This window comes from Lissotriton vulgaris, chromosome 3_1 (genome assembly GCF_964263255.1).
Source record: "Lissotriton vulgaris chromosome 3_1, aLisVul1.2, whole genome shotgun sequence".
In the NCBI taxonomy this organism is placed as follows: domain Eukaryota; kingdom Metazoa; phylum Chordata; class Amphibia; order Caudata; family Salamandridae; genus Lissotriton; species Lissotriton vulgaris.
In genome coordinates this window covers 1241442293-1241455263 of record NC_141689.1, presented here as the reverse complement: position 1 = coordinate 1241455263, position 12971 = coordinate 1241442293, and the positions used below count along the sequence as shown (strand labels likewise).

At 44.8% G+C, this 12971-nt stretch overlaps 1 protein-coding gene across 2 annotated transcripts in view; it reads left to right on the top strand.

Annotated features, from left to right (window-relative positions):
* Positions 1–12971, top strand: part of LOC147727725 (uncharacterized) — a 252273-nt gene that overhangs the window by 157296 nt on the left and 82006 nt on the right. For both annotated transcript variants that reach the window (XM_086961721.1, XM_086961722.1), the window contains exons 6-8: positions 6167–6274; positions 6619–6717; positions 11229–11327. In XM_086961721.1, coding sequence (XP_086817847.1) covers positions 6167–6274; positions 6619–6717; positions 11229–11327 — 306 coding nt within the window. The remainder of the gene's footprint in view (positions 1–6166; positions 6275–6618; positions 6718–11228; positions 11328–12971) is intronic.

Sequence of the window (12971 nt, the reverse complement as noted above, 5' to 3'; positions counted from 1 at the left end):
CCCAACCAGGCTTCGGCCATCGTCACAATCCTATGAATTCATGGCAAGAAGGTACCAGCTTTTAAATGCAAATGCTAAGCTATAGTAATATGTCTTTCAAAATGCAACATACCATACTCTGGAAGGGGTAGATGTTAGATTGTGGTGTTGTATATTTTTGTGGATTGTGTACACTAATGAAGGGAAGGGAAACATGGTATTCCAGCATATGCACAATCCTGAATGAACTGCATTCAGTTTTTAATTCAAACAAACTGCTAATATCCTGGAATATCAGTTAAATAAATTACGAATTAAGGGACAGGTTTAAGAGTTTGAGGGATGGATTATGCCATCCCAACCATGACGGATATCCTTTCCGTTTTATTAAAAGTGCATTATATCTTATGCTATTTGTAATTAGGTTGATGGAATATCTATTGTGTTTGTGAAGGAGTAATTATCTGCCAAACTAAATCACTTCCTAGGTTTGAGAGCTATGAGCCATCGAGGTCTCAATATCAATTCAACGGTGTTAAGAAAACAGTTGTAATTTTTGATAAACAGGTACAATTTTGTGCTGTAAGTTCATGCTTATGTAGTTCCCAAACTACTGTAAGGACTCTCTCAATCTTGTCCTTCGCCTGTAGTAGTACATGCACTAGTGGATAAGCTAGATCTCTCCTGACAATGCTCAGACAACATTGGTACTTTTCTTGGTACTATAAACTGTTCTTCCACTGTGGCAATGCTCACTACAGTATCTGAGAGCAGTGACTTTGTGCCCATCCCCATGGGTGTTTGGAGGGAAATCTGTGTTGGGAGGGATATAACTACTTTAGAATCTAACTCTCACCAGTCCAGAGAAACCACTGACACCTTTTCTGGGCCACAGGTATGAACCTTGGTATGGGAAACTAGGTTAGTTATCCTCACCAGAGCATCTGTGTCGAAACAGGTATTGTGACCCTTCTTGCCACATCTAACCAACCACCTTCCTTAAAGGTGGGGGTTTGTGTTCTATTTCATGTGTAGCCCTTTGTAATAGGCTCCTTCCTGTGGTCTTCTGGAAGACCTTGGAACTGCTGTTGCCATTCCTCTAAGGCAGCTAGCCATACTTATCTCCTTGGACTGGCATAGGTGTATCCTACCCCTTATATTCAACCCTATTGGCAGTCCAATTCTCAGCAGCTGTAGCGAACTACTGGGGATCTGTCTTTTTCAACTCTGCTAAATACTTAAGAGAACACTGATCATCTCTAAGTAGCTCAGCCAATAAAATATTGGTCAGGGAATTCTGTTACCTTCATGCCTTTCACCAAGTAATACCAGTTTGTTACATTCAGCCAGCTCGCAGAATAGGCTCTAACTTTCTTACCTTGACAGCTGCTTTGGAATTGAGCTGGAGTCAGCCTGTCACCAGATCAGCGCTTTACACTTGCTCTTAAGCTTTAGATGCTCTATTTCACTCACCTCCAGGGTGGCTTCATTCCAACTGAGAGAAAGGACAGATCGTAGAGGAGCCTCCCGCTCAGTATAGCGCAGCTTCGTAGCACACATCAGCTCAAATGTTTCCATTCAGGAGAACTCGTTCACACCAGTGGTGTAGAAGGTTACAATTTCCTCTGGTACATTGAAAAGGGGAAGGCTGGTTTCAAACTGTAGAGGGGTTGCATAGTGGGTAGAGTAACCAACCATACTTTAACTTAGCTTTTTACGAACATAAACTAAACTGGATTCTATTCCTCTTTCTTTGCCCTAGTCTGCTGCTCCTCTACCCATTTGTCATCCTTTGCCTTCTTATAAACTTGTGATCAGTAGAAGAGGATCCACTAAATCTAAGGGCCTCCGTGGACATAGTTGGTATAGGTTTGAAGCAAAAGTGGGGAAGCAACTGTGGAGCCTGCACTGGTGAACATGTACTGCTAAACATCCATTCTGGCGGTACTTGATAGTAACCCCATACTCTGAGGTCTCTGCTCTTACATTCGTTTTTGGCTCAACAGATCCAGCCTAACTGGGGTGTGAGGCCAGATTGACAGACAGCAATGGATCATTATTTGAGTAAAATTTTTAAAGCTGTCTTATCTTTTTTCTGTCCTCCTACATCCAGGACCCTCTTTCAGGCTCATCCCATAATTTCTACATCATCGTAATAGGTGTCTATGATCTTGTACATTCTGTGTTTTAGTCATCCCACTGCTTGACCATCAATGTGAGGCTTTTTAGGTCTCGCCTTTACCATTCCGCAGGAATGGGAAATGGGGAGAATTCAAGTCGGCTATTTTCTCTTCAAACCAAAGGGCTTTCAGCCCCGCGGTTTTCATGAAGTTCACGTGAACATGCACGCGCATCGCATGCAAGCCCAGCCTCTCCCGCCCCCATCCGGCATCAGGCTTCTCCTCCCCTAGCAGCACTCCTCCCACACCAGCAACTCACCCCTCCCACACCAGCACCTCCCCTCTCTCTCCACGCAATCACAGCCTACCCCTCCCACACCAGCACCTCCCCCCTCTCACACCAGCACCTCCCCTCTCTCTCCACGCAATCACAGCCTCCCCCTCCCACACCAGCACCTCCCCCCTCCCACACCAGCACCTCCCCTCTCTCTCCACGCAATCACAGCCTCCCCCTCCCACACCAGCACCTCCCCTCTCTCTCCACGCAATCACAGCCTTGTTTTATTCCTTTCTTTCTCATCTTTGTCGTGGCAGCTTAAAGACATCCAGTCACTACTGCTCCTCTTATCCCTGCAGCACTCATTCCAGGCTTCCCCTGTAAATAGGTCTGTAATTATTGTTCTTCTCTCTGGTCATTGAATATTTCTAAAAAGTCGGCGTAGATTGCAATGAGTGTGCCTGCCATGGTGTTCTTCCTATTACAGAACTAGCGTTGACTGCTTAGGTACACGGAGGCTTCAAAGACAGTTTGAAAGGATGCAGCAGTCTGCCAAGTCTTTTCACTCTGTAACTTAGTAGTGCAAATGGTGCTGTGTTTCGGCCCTTCCGTTACTTTTTGCCGGAGCCCCTCACTTCATCAGCATCAGGGTGCGCTTCCTGATGTAAGTACTGTTTACCGAGCATGGAGCTTGTAAACCTTTAATTCACATGCTTTTCCTGGATTGCTCTTTAAGCCTGAAAACAATATGTTTCCCGTGAAGGGCGGAACTAGCTGTCTTTCTGAGCGGAGCTGCATTCAGAAAAGGGAGTGTTATTTTATTTTATTTCATTTTTTTTACGGAGTGCGTAATTGGACTTATTCCACGCATTTGTGTGATTTACCGCTTTAAAGACTGAAAGACTCTTTTCCTTTGATAATTGATTTTTGCCAACTTCATTCTTGTGTGCTGGAATCTTCTGGCTCTTGCAGCTTGATGCGTCATCAGCCGGGTTGGGTCCTTCCCCACCCAAAACAGAGCCAGCAAATCTGTGCCTCGCCAAGTATGCAACGTCAGCACGAGTGCTGGGAGATGGCCCTTTGCTGCCAAACAGCTCTCCGATGAGGCCTGGCCGCAACTTATCCTGCTCTGAAGGCATGGATCTTTTCAGAGCCCAGCACATCAAAGGGCTTCTCCTCCCCTAATTATTCATGGCCGGCCGTACTTTCAGTTTCCCGAAACGGCTTAGGGGAGGAGAAGCCCTTTGATGTGCTTCACACCAATGCGCCTCACAGTCATTCCTAAGTCCGTACTCTGCCTCTGCCCAAGACCTGCCTTCTAACACTTTGAGCCTCGCAGGCAGGCCTGGCCAATTGCTGCTTGTTTGTATTTGCTTTGGCTGCCATTCTCAGACTCCACGATCTGCTCATGTGACATGGTTGCTCCACAAGACGCTTTACACATTACACTCATCTGCCTGAAGTGGGAGAGCATATGTCATAAGTACATATGTCCTCTTCTTTTGCCTCTGAGTTTTAAACAAGCAAAGCTGGTCCTTCTGTACTTGCAGTTTCACTTCTAATGTGTGTTGTTATTTATCATGATGTTTAGCTGAGGTGTATCACGCTCGTTCATGAGTTTGATCTTTTCATACTGTGAAATGTTTTCCAAGTTGTTTTTGATTGTCTTACCGCTGGAGGTCTCCCTGTGCTACATTTAGCCACTCACACATGCAACGCCACTCACACATGCAACGCCACTCACACATGCAACGCCACTCACACATGCAACGCCACTCACACATGCAACGCCACTCAACCACGCAACGCCACTCAACCACGCAACGCCACTCAACCACGCAACGCCACTGAACCACGCAACGCCACTCAACCACGCAACGCCACTCAACCACGCAACGCCACTCAACCATGCAACGCCACTCAACCATGCAACGCCACTCACACATGCAACGCCACTCACACATGCAACGCCACTCACACATGCAACGCCACTCACACATGCAACGCCACTCACACATGCAACGCCACTCACACATGCAACGCCACTCACACATGCAACGCCACTCACGCACGCAACGCCACTCACGCACGCAACGCCACTCACGCACGCAACGCCACTCACGCACGCCACACCACTCACGCAACGCCACTCACACACGCAACGCCACTCACACACGCAACGCCACTCACACACGCAACGCCACTCACACCCACGCAGTGCCACTTTCAGACACACAACGCCACTCACACCCACGCAAGCCCACTCTCACACACGCAACGCCACTCACACACGCAACACCACTCACACACGCAACGCCACTCACACCCACGCAGTGCCACTTTTACCCACACAGCACCACTTTCAGACACACAACGCCACTCACACCCACGCAAGCCCACTCTCACACACGCAACGCCACACTCACCCATGCAATGCCAATCACACACGCAACGCAAATCACACACGCAACGCCACTCACACACGCAACGCCACTCACACATGCAACGCCACTCACTCACGCAACGACACTCACTCAAAGCCACTCACACCCACGCAGTGCCACTTTCACACACACTGTGCAGTGCACAATAGGTCTCGCAGTAGGAAAGTTGGAGCTATTGGTTTTGTAAATGACAAAGCCCTTTATGTTTTTAAAATGAAAACAAAAATAAAAGGCATTGTTATTTGCAATTTTAATAGATCCAACTTTCCTACTGCGAGACCTATTGGCAACGCCAGTGCTTGTTTTCTTTAGTTTCTGAGACAGTCAGTGTTTACAGGGCAGAATCATATTTGGTTAGTGTTGCTTACGTACGTTATTCCAGGACGGCAATATAATGCACTCTATTTGGATAAGCAAATTGCTCACTTTTATTGCTGAAGGCACACACCTTTTTAAAGGTTTGTGCTACGTTGTCTGTGTGCTATCACAGTCCCTGTTTTTCTCTGATTCAATTTACCACACTTTAGATTTTTAATTTTGGCAACAGGTTTTTTTTAACTAAATACAATTAAAGTGTCAAGCATTCTGTATTTATTAGGTTTCACACATACAAAAACGAGCACACAAATTACTGGTTGATATTTTTAGAAATTCAGATTCAGACTCATACTTTCTGCAGAAATGTGTTCCTATCTTATTTACCAGAACTCTATATGTCTAAATGTATCTTATCCTCCTTACAAATACATACACCTTAGGGAAGCCATTTATTTCTTTACCCACTCACTTAGACATCCCCAAGCTGGAGTAAACGAGCCATGGAGGTACAGTGAAGGTATCACTACATTTGATAGGGTAAAAATGAGAGAACAGGACACCTGTGGATTACTTTCTCTGGCAAGGTTTTTGACGATGGAAAGGATTACACAAACGCAATGTGTTTGGGTGTAAAGCTACATAAAATGTTAAGAAGACATGTCTGTGGAATAGTGAAAACTGGGCTCTGCAGCCAGGCTTTCTCCATTATATAACCTATCCTGGATACACAAGCAGGCAGGCAGTAATCACATTTGTAAACCAGTAGTTATTCCCTAAGCAAATATGTATAATATGTAAGATGAGAACAACAAAAACAAAATACTGTATGTATTGTGAATGTCCCTACTTTTACACGGCTGAGGTGTTTCAATAAAGTATGTTAAAAAAAAGCAGGCAGGCCGTAAGTCAAAGTGCTGGTGTGCATCGTTGTTTCTTGAAGTAGTTTTGTGGCAATTTATGAGCTTGTTGAGTGTCCATTGTCAGGCACCTCTTTATTCAACTACATACAATTTCATTTTTTGTAACAGGGTTTCCACTTCTCAATGATGGTGTTTGTTGGAGAAAGGAGCAAGAGTCAAATACTTTTTCGATGTCTAGTACACAGGCAGCACAAAACATCCGCCATCCCAGCCGAGGCAAGTTGAAAAGATGAAATATTTGTTAAAATATTGAGTTTTATCATTTCAGGGCTTATTTCGAACAGTCACATTCTCAACTCAATCATTGCATAAATGTACTTTATTTATGCATTCCACTTGCTCCTCGGGACCCTTCAGATGCTAATACAGCTCTGATCATCTGGTTACCTTGTAATCAAGTCTTTTACCAGTTCTTTCCGACGCCTAACACGTTATTAACAGATATGTGAATACAACCAGTACAAGTTTCACACTACCTTATGTGAAATAGAAACACACTTGTACATACGTTATTTGTATGTGTTATGATTTACTAGATCAGGATTGTTTTTTTACAACAGGGCAAGATGTTATTTCATTCATTATAAAAAAAGAGGAAGAAGCCAACTGCGAGGACCACCAGGATGTTGTGGCTAGGGGAGATATCAATAGCCCCAGAGGTAAATAAGCAGGTCCTGCATGCTGCTGATTGAACCTCTTACCGGTCTCTCCTAATGCACGCCGTCCTTGTTTTGCATAACACTGTTTCTTCAATCGGCCTTGGATTTTGATGAGGCAAATGAAACATTTCCTAGCATACATAGTGGAAAGTTTCAATTCTATTATGGAAAACTAGGCGAGGATTATGCTCTACTTTCTTTCTTTATTCCTGCAGACTTCATTCAACATGTCGAAAAAACTTTCATCCAATCAATAGTGTGCCCAGTCCTTCATAATGATTGTTCTCCTTTCTGACTTTCTCTTTCTTTTATGCGACCGGAGTGCCCCAAGATGATTTCTTTATTCTCCTTTGGCAGTATCAGAACCCAAAATACAAACCGAACAATGAAGCCGGTATCCAGAACCCAAATCTTCAATCTCAGAATGTTAAAATCCATAAAAAAACGGTAAAATGTGCATTCTACAACACATCATAAGACCAAACCCAACAGTCCCAGCAAATTAAAGGACAGTAGTGCATCTACCTTACAGAGCAAGATTATCCCTGAGTTAGATTTCATCCCTCCTATTTCATGTAAGGGCTGTAAAGAGTTCCCTGAAACCTTGGATGGGAATAATCCTCGCCTCTATGTCCTTATGGAATTGAAACGTTTCATTGCGTACGCTAGGAAATATTTAATTCTATGTCTGGAACCCGAGGCGAGCATAATGCTTGTTCATGGCTTGCCCACCACCAATGACACCATATCCAAAACCAGTCTAAAATAAAACATTTTAAGCATGTAGTCCGAGACCAATCGGCCGCATGAAGTATATCTTCGAGCCTTACGCCAGAGAAACGTCTTAAATGCTATATTCCCTCTCACTGAGTAGCTACGAATTGCGACACATCCATGCTAGTTTCTTGCATGACCCAGCAGACCCATCAAGATCTGGTGAGAGTAGAGACTGCTTTAAAAGGTTTTTGACGTACATTAGTAATTTCCTCTCTCCCAGAGGACGGAACTACTACATCATATTCTCACATGCCTTCAGGCACCGTATCACACACACTTTCGGGAATGTATCAAAAGTCAAGTAAGATACTATCTGTTCTTTGTGAAATGTAGAAAATGACTCCCTCTGGAGTAAAAGCCCTGCCTGTGACATCAAGGGCCTGATCATCTGAAACCCTGCAACAGGAAACTCAACAGAGTAGCATTTTAAGTTTCACTGAGAGTTCTTTACGAGACAAAAATGTGTTTCTTTGCCAATATCTGAAAGGTGTAAGACCTTATTAATGTCCCATAGGGGGTAAAATCTAGGCTCCAGGGGCAGGGCCAATGGATTCCTCTCATCCGCTTACTTACCAGCCGGTGCTCCCCTACCTGGTAACCCTGTATCACAACATGTCCAGCGGCAATAACCAACATATAGGTATTCACTGTCATGTAGGCCAAACCCTGCAATGCCAGCAAAGCCAAGGAATTCATTACATCGGAAAGCATAAGACCCCAAGGGATTCTCTCCTTTTTGTACACACCAATAAACCCTTCTCAACTAGGCCGACCTGTATCGCTTGTTGGTCCTGTTAGCCCATACTGTGGCCAACACCCCCTCAGCCTCCTTTGAAAGTTCCAGGACTCTACCTCTTTCACTGTAATCCTACACGCCATGAAGATCTGGAGCATGGGGTAGAAGGATTAGAGAATCCCAAAAAGTTCCAGAAGAACTGGAAACCATATTTGTTACCTTCAGAATTACATGATCAGGACTAACCTCACCCGTTGTCGCCTTATCTGAGTTGCTCATGATCATCGCTAATGGGGAAACGCGTATACTTACTTCCTAGCTCAATCCTTTAGAAAGGCATTTGTTGGCACCGCTAGGGGTTCTGGCTTCCAGCTGAAGTATCTTTCTACTTGGTGAACCAGTCATGAGGTGAAAAGATCCACCGTGAAAGGTCCCCACTGATTATTGATCCTCTTGAAAATCTGTGGAACCAGTTGCCACAGGTTTATATCCGACCATTCCCTTGAGCACCAATTCACTACCTCGTTGGAGACTCCCAAGAGGTACGCTGTGACCGAGATATTGCTTAACAGGCAGAACATTCAGAATTCCTTGGCTAGGTCCACCAAAACGTTTGACCTGGTCCACCCAAGGTGGTTGATATACCAAACTGCTGATTATGTTGTCTATTTTTAGGAGGACGCAACAGCTCATTCTCTCTTTGGTCAGACGTTGGCGGCAAAGGATCCCGCCATCAACTTACAATTTATCACAATTATGTGGAGTCATTGTTCTGCTGCATACCATATTCCTCCAGTAAAACAGTCCTTGGATTGTACAAAACTATTATAAAGCAAAATGATGCCTTGGATTCAACTAGCACAATATTAATTCAAGAATGGGACCACTAAATTATCTCATCCTATACCCAATATGTCATATTTAGGTGAATCAAATTTTTATATTTCATTTTCTCTGGTCACCCAACCCTATATAGAGAACACCCAAACCGATATTTTTATGTATTTGATTTTAATTCAATTAAGGTAGCTTGCTCCCCTGAAAAAACATCAACGAACATAGACGAAAGCATTGTGCTAGGGAGCTGTAAAACTCGATTTAAAAAAATTGAATTTCTACTAGTCCGAGTTAGCACCTCCCAGTTGTGTAGAAACACCGCCAGACAACCTCCCACCCTTTGTTAGGAAGAAGGGCAAACAATCACCTGACTGGGACCGTTGGAATTGCCCTCTGGAGGAACCTTGTGTGCCTCGACCTCTCTTGCCTCTCCTGCCCTGCCCTTTACAGTATCCTTGACCTAGAGGAGAGCCTTGGACAGAGAATCCGCCGGCCGAGCGCCCTCTGCCACAGCTGGCCCGACAAAAATTCAGGGGTGAAATATCTTCTTCATGGAAGCCTGTGCATTGTCGAGTGACGTAAACATGGAATAATTTTTCCCAGCTCCTTTATAACAGGTTCTTGAACAGCCCCCCTTGGATCACTGCCCTCACTTCAGTGGAAGCCAAATCCCCCAACTTGGGGTCCACTTTAATCAACAGAGAGCAGCGCCTCTCATTAGACAGCGCACAGTTGGCGTTTCTTAGAAATAACATTGCGTGTTGTGCCCTCCAGGATATGGCCTCAAGGGAGACTGGATTGCCAGAGGTCTTGGCTTCTTCTTCCAAATCTAGGATTTTTGTTATGGAGGCAATGACTTCCAGGAGCTTATCCTGGCATGATCTCCATGACCGGTCTATGCCCTTCTTAGGGTCACAGATATATTGTGCCAGAAATGTGGCAATTCTAGTGTCTGTCAGACATTAGGGCTACTTTCCTCGCCAAACATAGGTGTGGGCACTAACCTCTGAGATGCCCCCTCACCTCTTTCTCTGGAGTCTTCCTGAGGCGATTTGCGACATCCTTGGGCACTTTTGTTGAGAGGTAAGCATTGCGCAGAGCGGGCTGGACCACTTTGTCGGGATCCAGAATATTTGACGGATCTTCCGGCCCCTGGGCATTGTGTGAGCGCGGAGGGGGTTCAGATGAGATGAGGGGCCCGCCTAATCATTCGTTCCCCCGTGGGAATCGGCGTCCCTGTCTGGAAAGGAGGGGGCAAAGGCCAAGTCATCAGGAAGGGAGCCTTAAGCTTCTGCCAGGTTCCCGTCAAGATCACTGGGGAAAGATCGAGAGAGAAACACCTTTTTCAGTCTCTCAAAGGCAAACAGCGCAAGTGGGTGAAGCCCTGGGTCCTACACACCCTATTAACTAGGAAGGGTTAGTACACCACCTGGGCCCTGCCCAAAGCAGCAAACACAGGCCTTGCACTGTGATCAGTTTTTCACAGTAATACAGACCTGATGCACTCGGAGGTCTTGCTGCTTTGTTTTTATTAGTTTTGGACATCTGTGGAGCTTCCAGGCTTTTGCATCTGAGGAACAGGCTCCGTGGAGGCGCTGGGCTAGTCAGATGACTGTAATAACGAGCGCTCTCTCTGCGGAGCAACAAGACGCGGAATGCGCGTCTCTTCTTCACAAACGCACACCCCCTAGTGGGCAGCTCGCCTCACCTCACTTGCTGGTCCCTGTAGTCCAAAACCTGCTGCGAATAGCACTGATAGCACTCTGAGGAGGAAACAATGTGCCAAATCTAAAGAAATACTGATCTGCCTGCTAGAGCAGGAAAGAAAGAGGAAGTCAGAGTGGAGGACGATCTTTATGAAGGGCTGGGCAGGCTATTGATTTGTTCAAAGTTTTTGTATTTCCTTTCCCATTGGCAAAGGTAGTTTAGTTGACATGTTGAAATCTGCTGGAGTAAAATAGAGGAAGATAGTAGAGCATAACCCTCGCTTCCAGTCCTGATATAAAGTCCCCAAACTGGCTTTTCTCTTTTAAATGACACAATGAGACAAAAATTTTGGATCGAAAACGTTCGTGATTACAAGTTTTCTTTCTAACTAATTTTTGCTAATAGTTTACAGACAGAACTTAATCATAATTTCACCGTCTTGTTTGTTTCCTAGTAAAAGCTGGTCCAGTTATCACTGCTGTATATTCTCTGAATAACAAACGAAAGGACAGGATGCGCTTCCAGAAACACGGAGATGGAACGAAAAATGCAGGTGAGCAAAATCCATACGTTAGAGGATAGAATAAAGAATGAAAACGTTGGAGTTACATGTCCACAAGAAGGAAACCATTTCCTTTCTAACCAAGCTCCACTAAAAAATATTTAGCTGTAGGTAAACATATATAAAACTATAACTGCGTTACTTTGGAAGCTAATCGAATTAATGGTAACTGTATTTTTTTAAGCTTTAGTTTCAAGCATACAGTATGTTCACAAGGACCTGCCACCTAAAGGAATGTAAATAAAAGAAATTTGTGCGAACAACAATATGTTTTTTTAATTTCATCAAGTTGATAGGCAGAGAGCAGCGCTGTGACAATATTGTTTCACAATCTTTCGTTTTGTTTACCGGTGTAAAGTGGATTTCCTTCGATGTTCCTGTGTGGGGGGAATTGCTACTGCTGGGTGAATCAGCTGCTGGTGGCAAACAAATAGGCCTTTGCTTATCAGGCAGAGCTGGTGTTGATGGCCAACAGAGAGGCAATGGGCAAAGTGAGCTAATTCCGTCTGCTCTATGAAGGGGTGATACCCAAGAACTCCCAACTCCAATAGCCAAGATCCCTAGGGTATGGAGACCAGCCTCAACAGCAATGGGATGTGGATGAAGGCTACTAGAAGCTCCACTATGGGAGGCCGACATAATAGCAAGATCCAGGACCTGAAAGGGTGCCACCAGTTGGACCGGATAGGCCTGACCAAAGCAGGGGACATATAGGTAGAGGGCAAGATGGTATCATTTGCGGACCTGCAGTTGAGATATGATCTAGCCTATGGCCAATTTCTGAGATACCACAGCAGACTTTAAAAAACAACACAGACTTACTGGTTTATGTAGCAGAAGAGACTCCATTGGAGTTTCGGATCTTTGTGGCTCGCTTACACAAACATGCAATCTCTCACATCTACTGAACACATGACGTATTGTCAACACCCCTAGGCCAATTGAAAACCAAGTGGGAATTAAATGTGGGAGCTTTGGAGAAGGCAGACTAGGCGGGTGTGTCTCGCTACCCCCGCCCCCCCAAAGGAGTTTGTTGGTGCCTAATTTGTATAAAAAAAAAAAAGTACCAGTGCTGTGTTAGACCACTGCAGCTTGCACCATCCATTGCCCCTTCCAGCGTTGACGATGACCGTACCAACACCACTATACTGTGGCAATTCAGACTATCCAGGCCCTCAAAGCTATAAGAAAGACTTGGGAGACAGGCATTAGTCTCATTAAAAATAATTGACAACTCTTGTGCTCATCTCTAAACTAGACAGACAGTGCCACCATGTTGCAAACTGTCATAAGTGCATGTGTTGACAATTAAGTGTTGGTGCTGAGCACTGGAAACCATGGCTCACATTATGACTGGAGATGGCGATAATAGTAGGTTCCGCCTGGTACAACTCAAGACTTTAAACAGAGCCTATTAAAATAAAACAATGCTATTCCGAATAGGTAGAGCCATTGATGACTGGTATCTCAGGGGGGCAGCGAGCCAGGGACTTTGGTTCACACACTGTGGAGCTACCCTGAATTATGAATATTCTGGAAATGGGTGGAATCCTACATGTCAGAGGTGGTAGAGGATAATATAACACTCCCAACACCTTTGAAACTGCTGGAATAGTGGGGAGATGTCACACTATC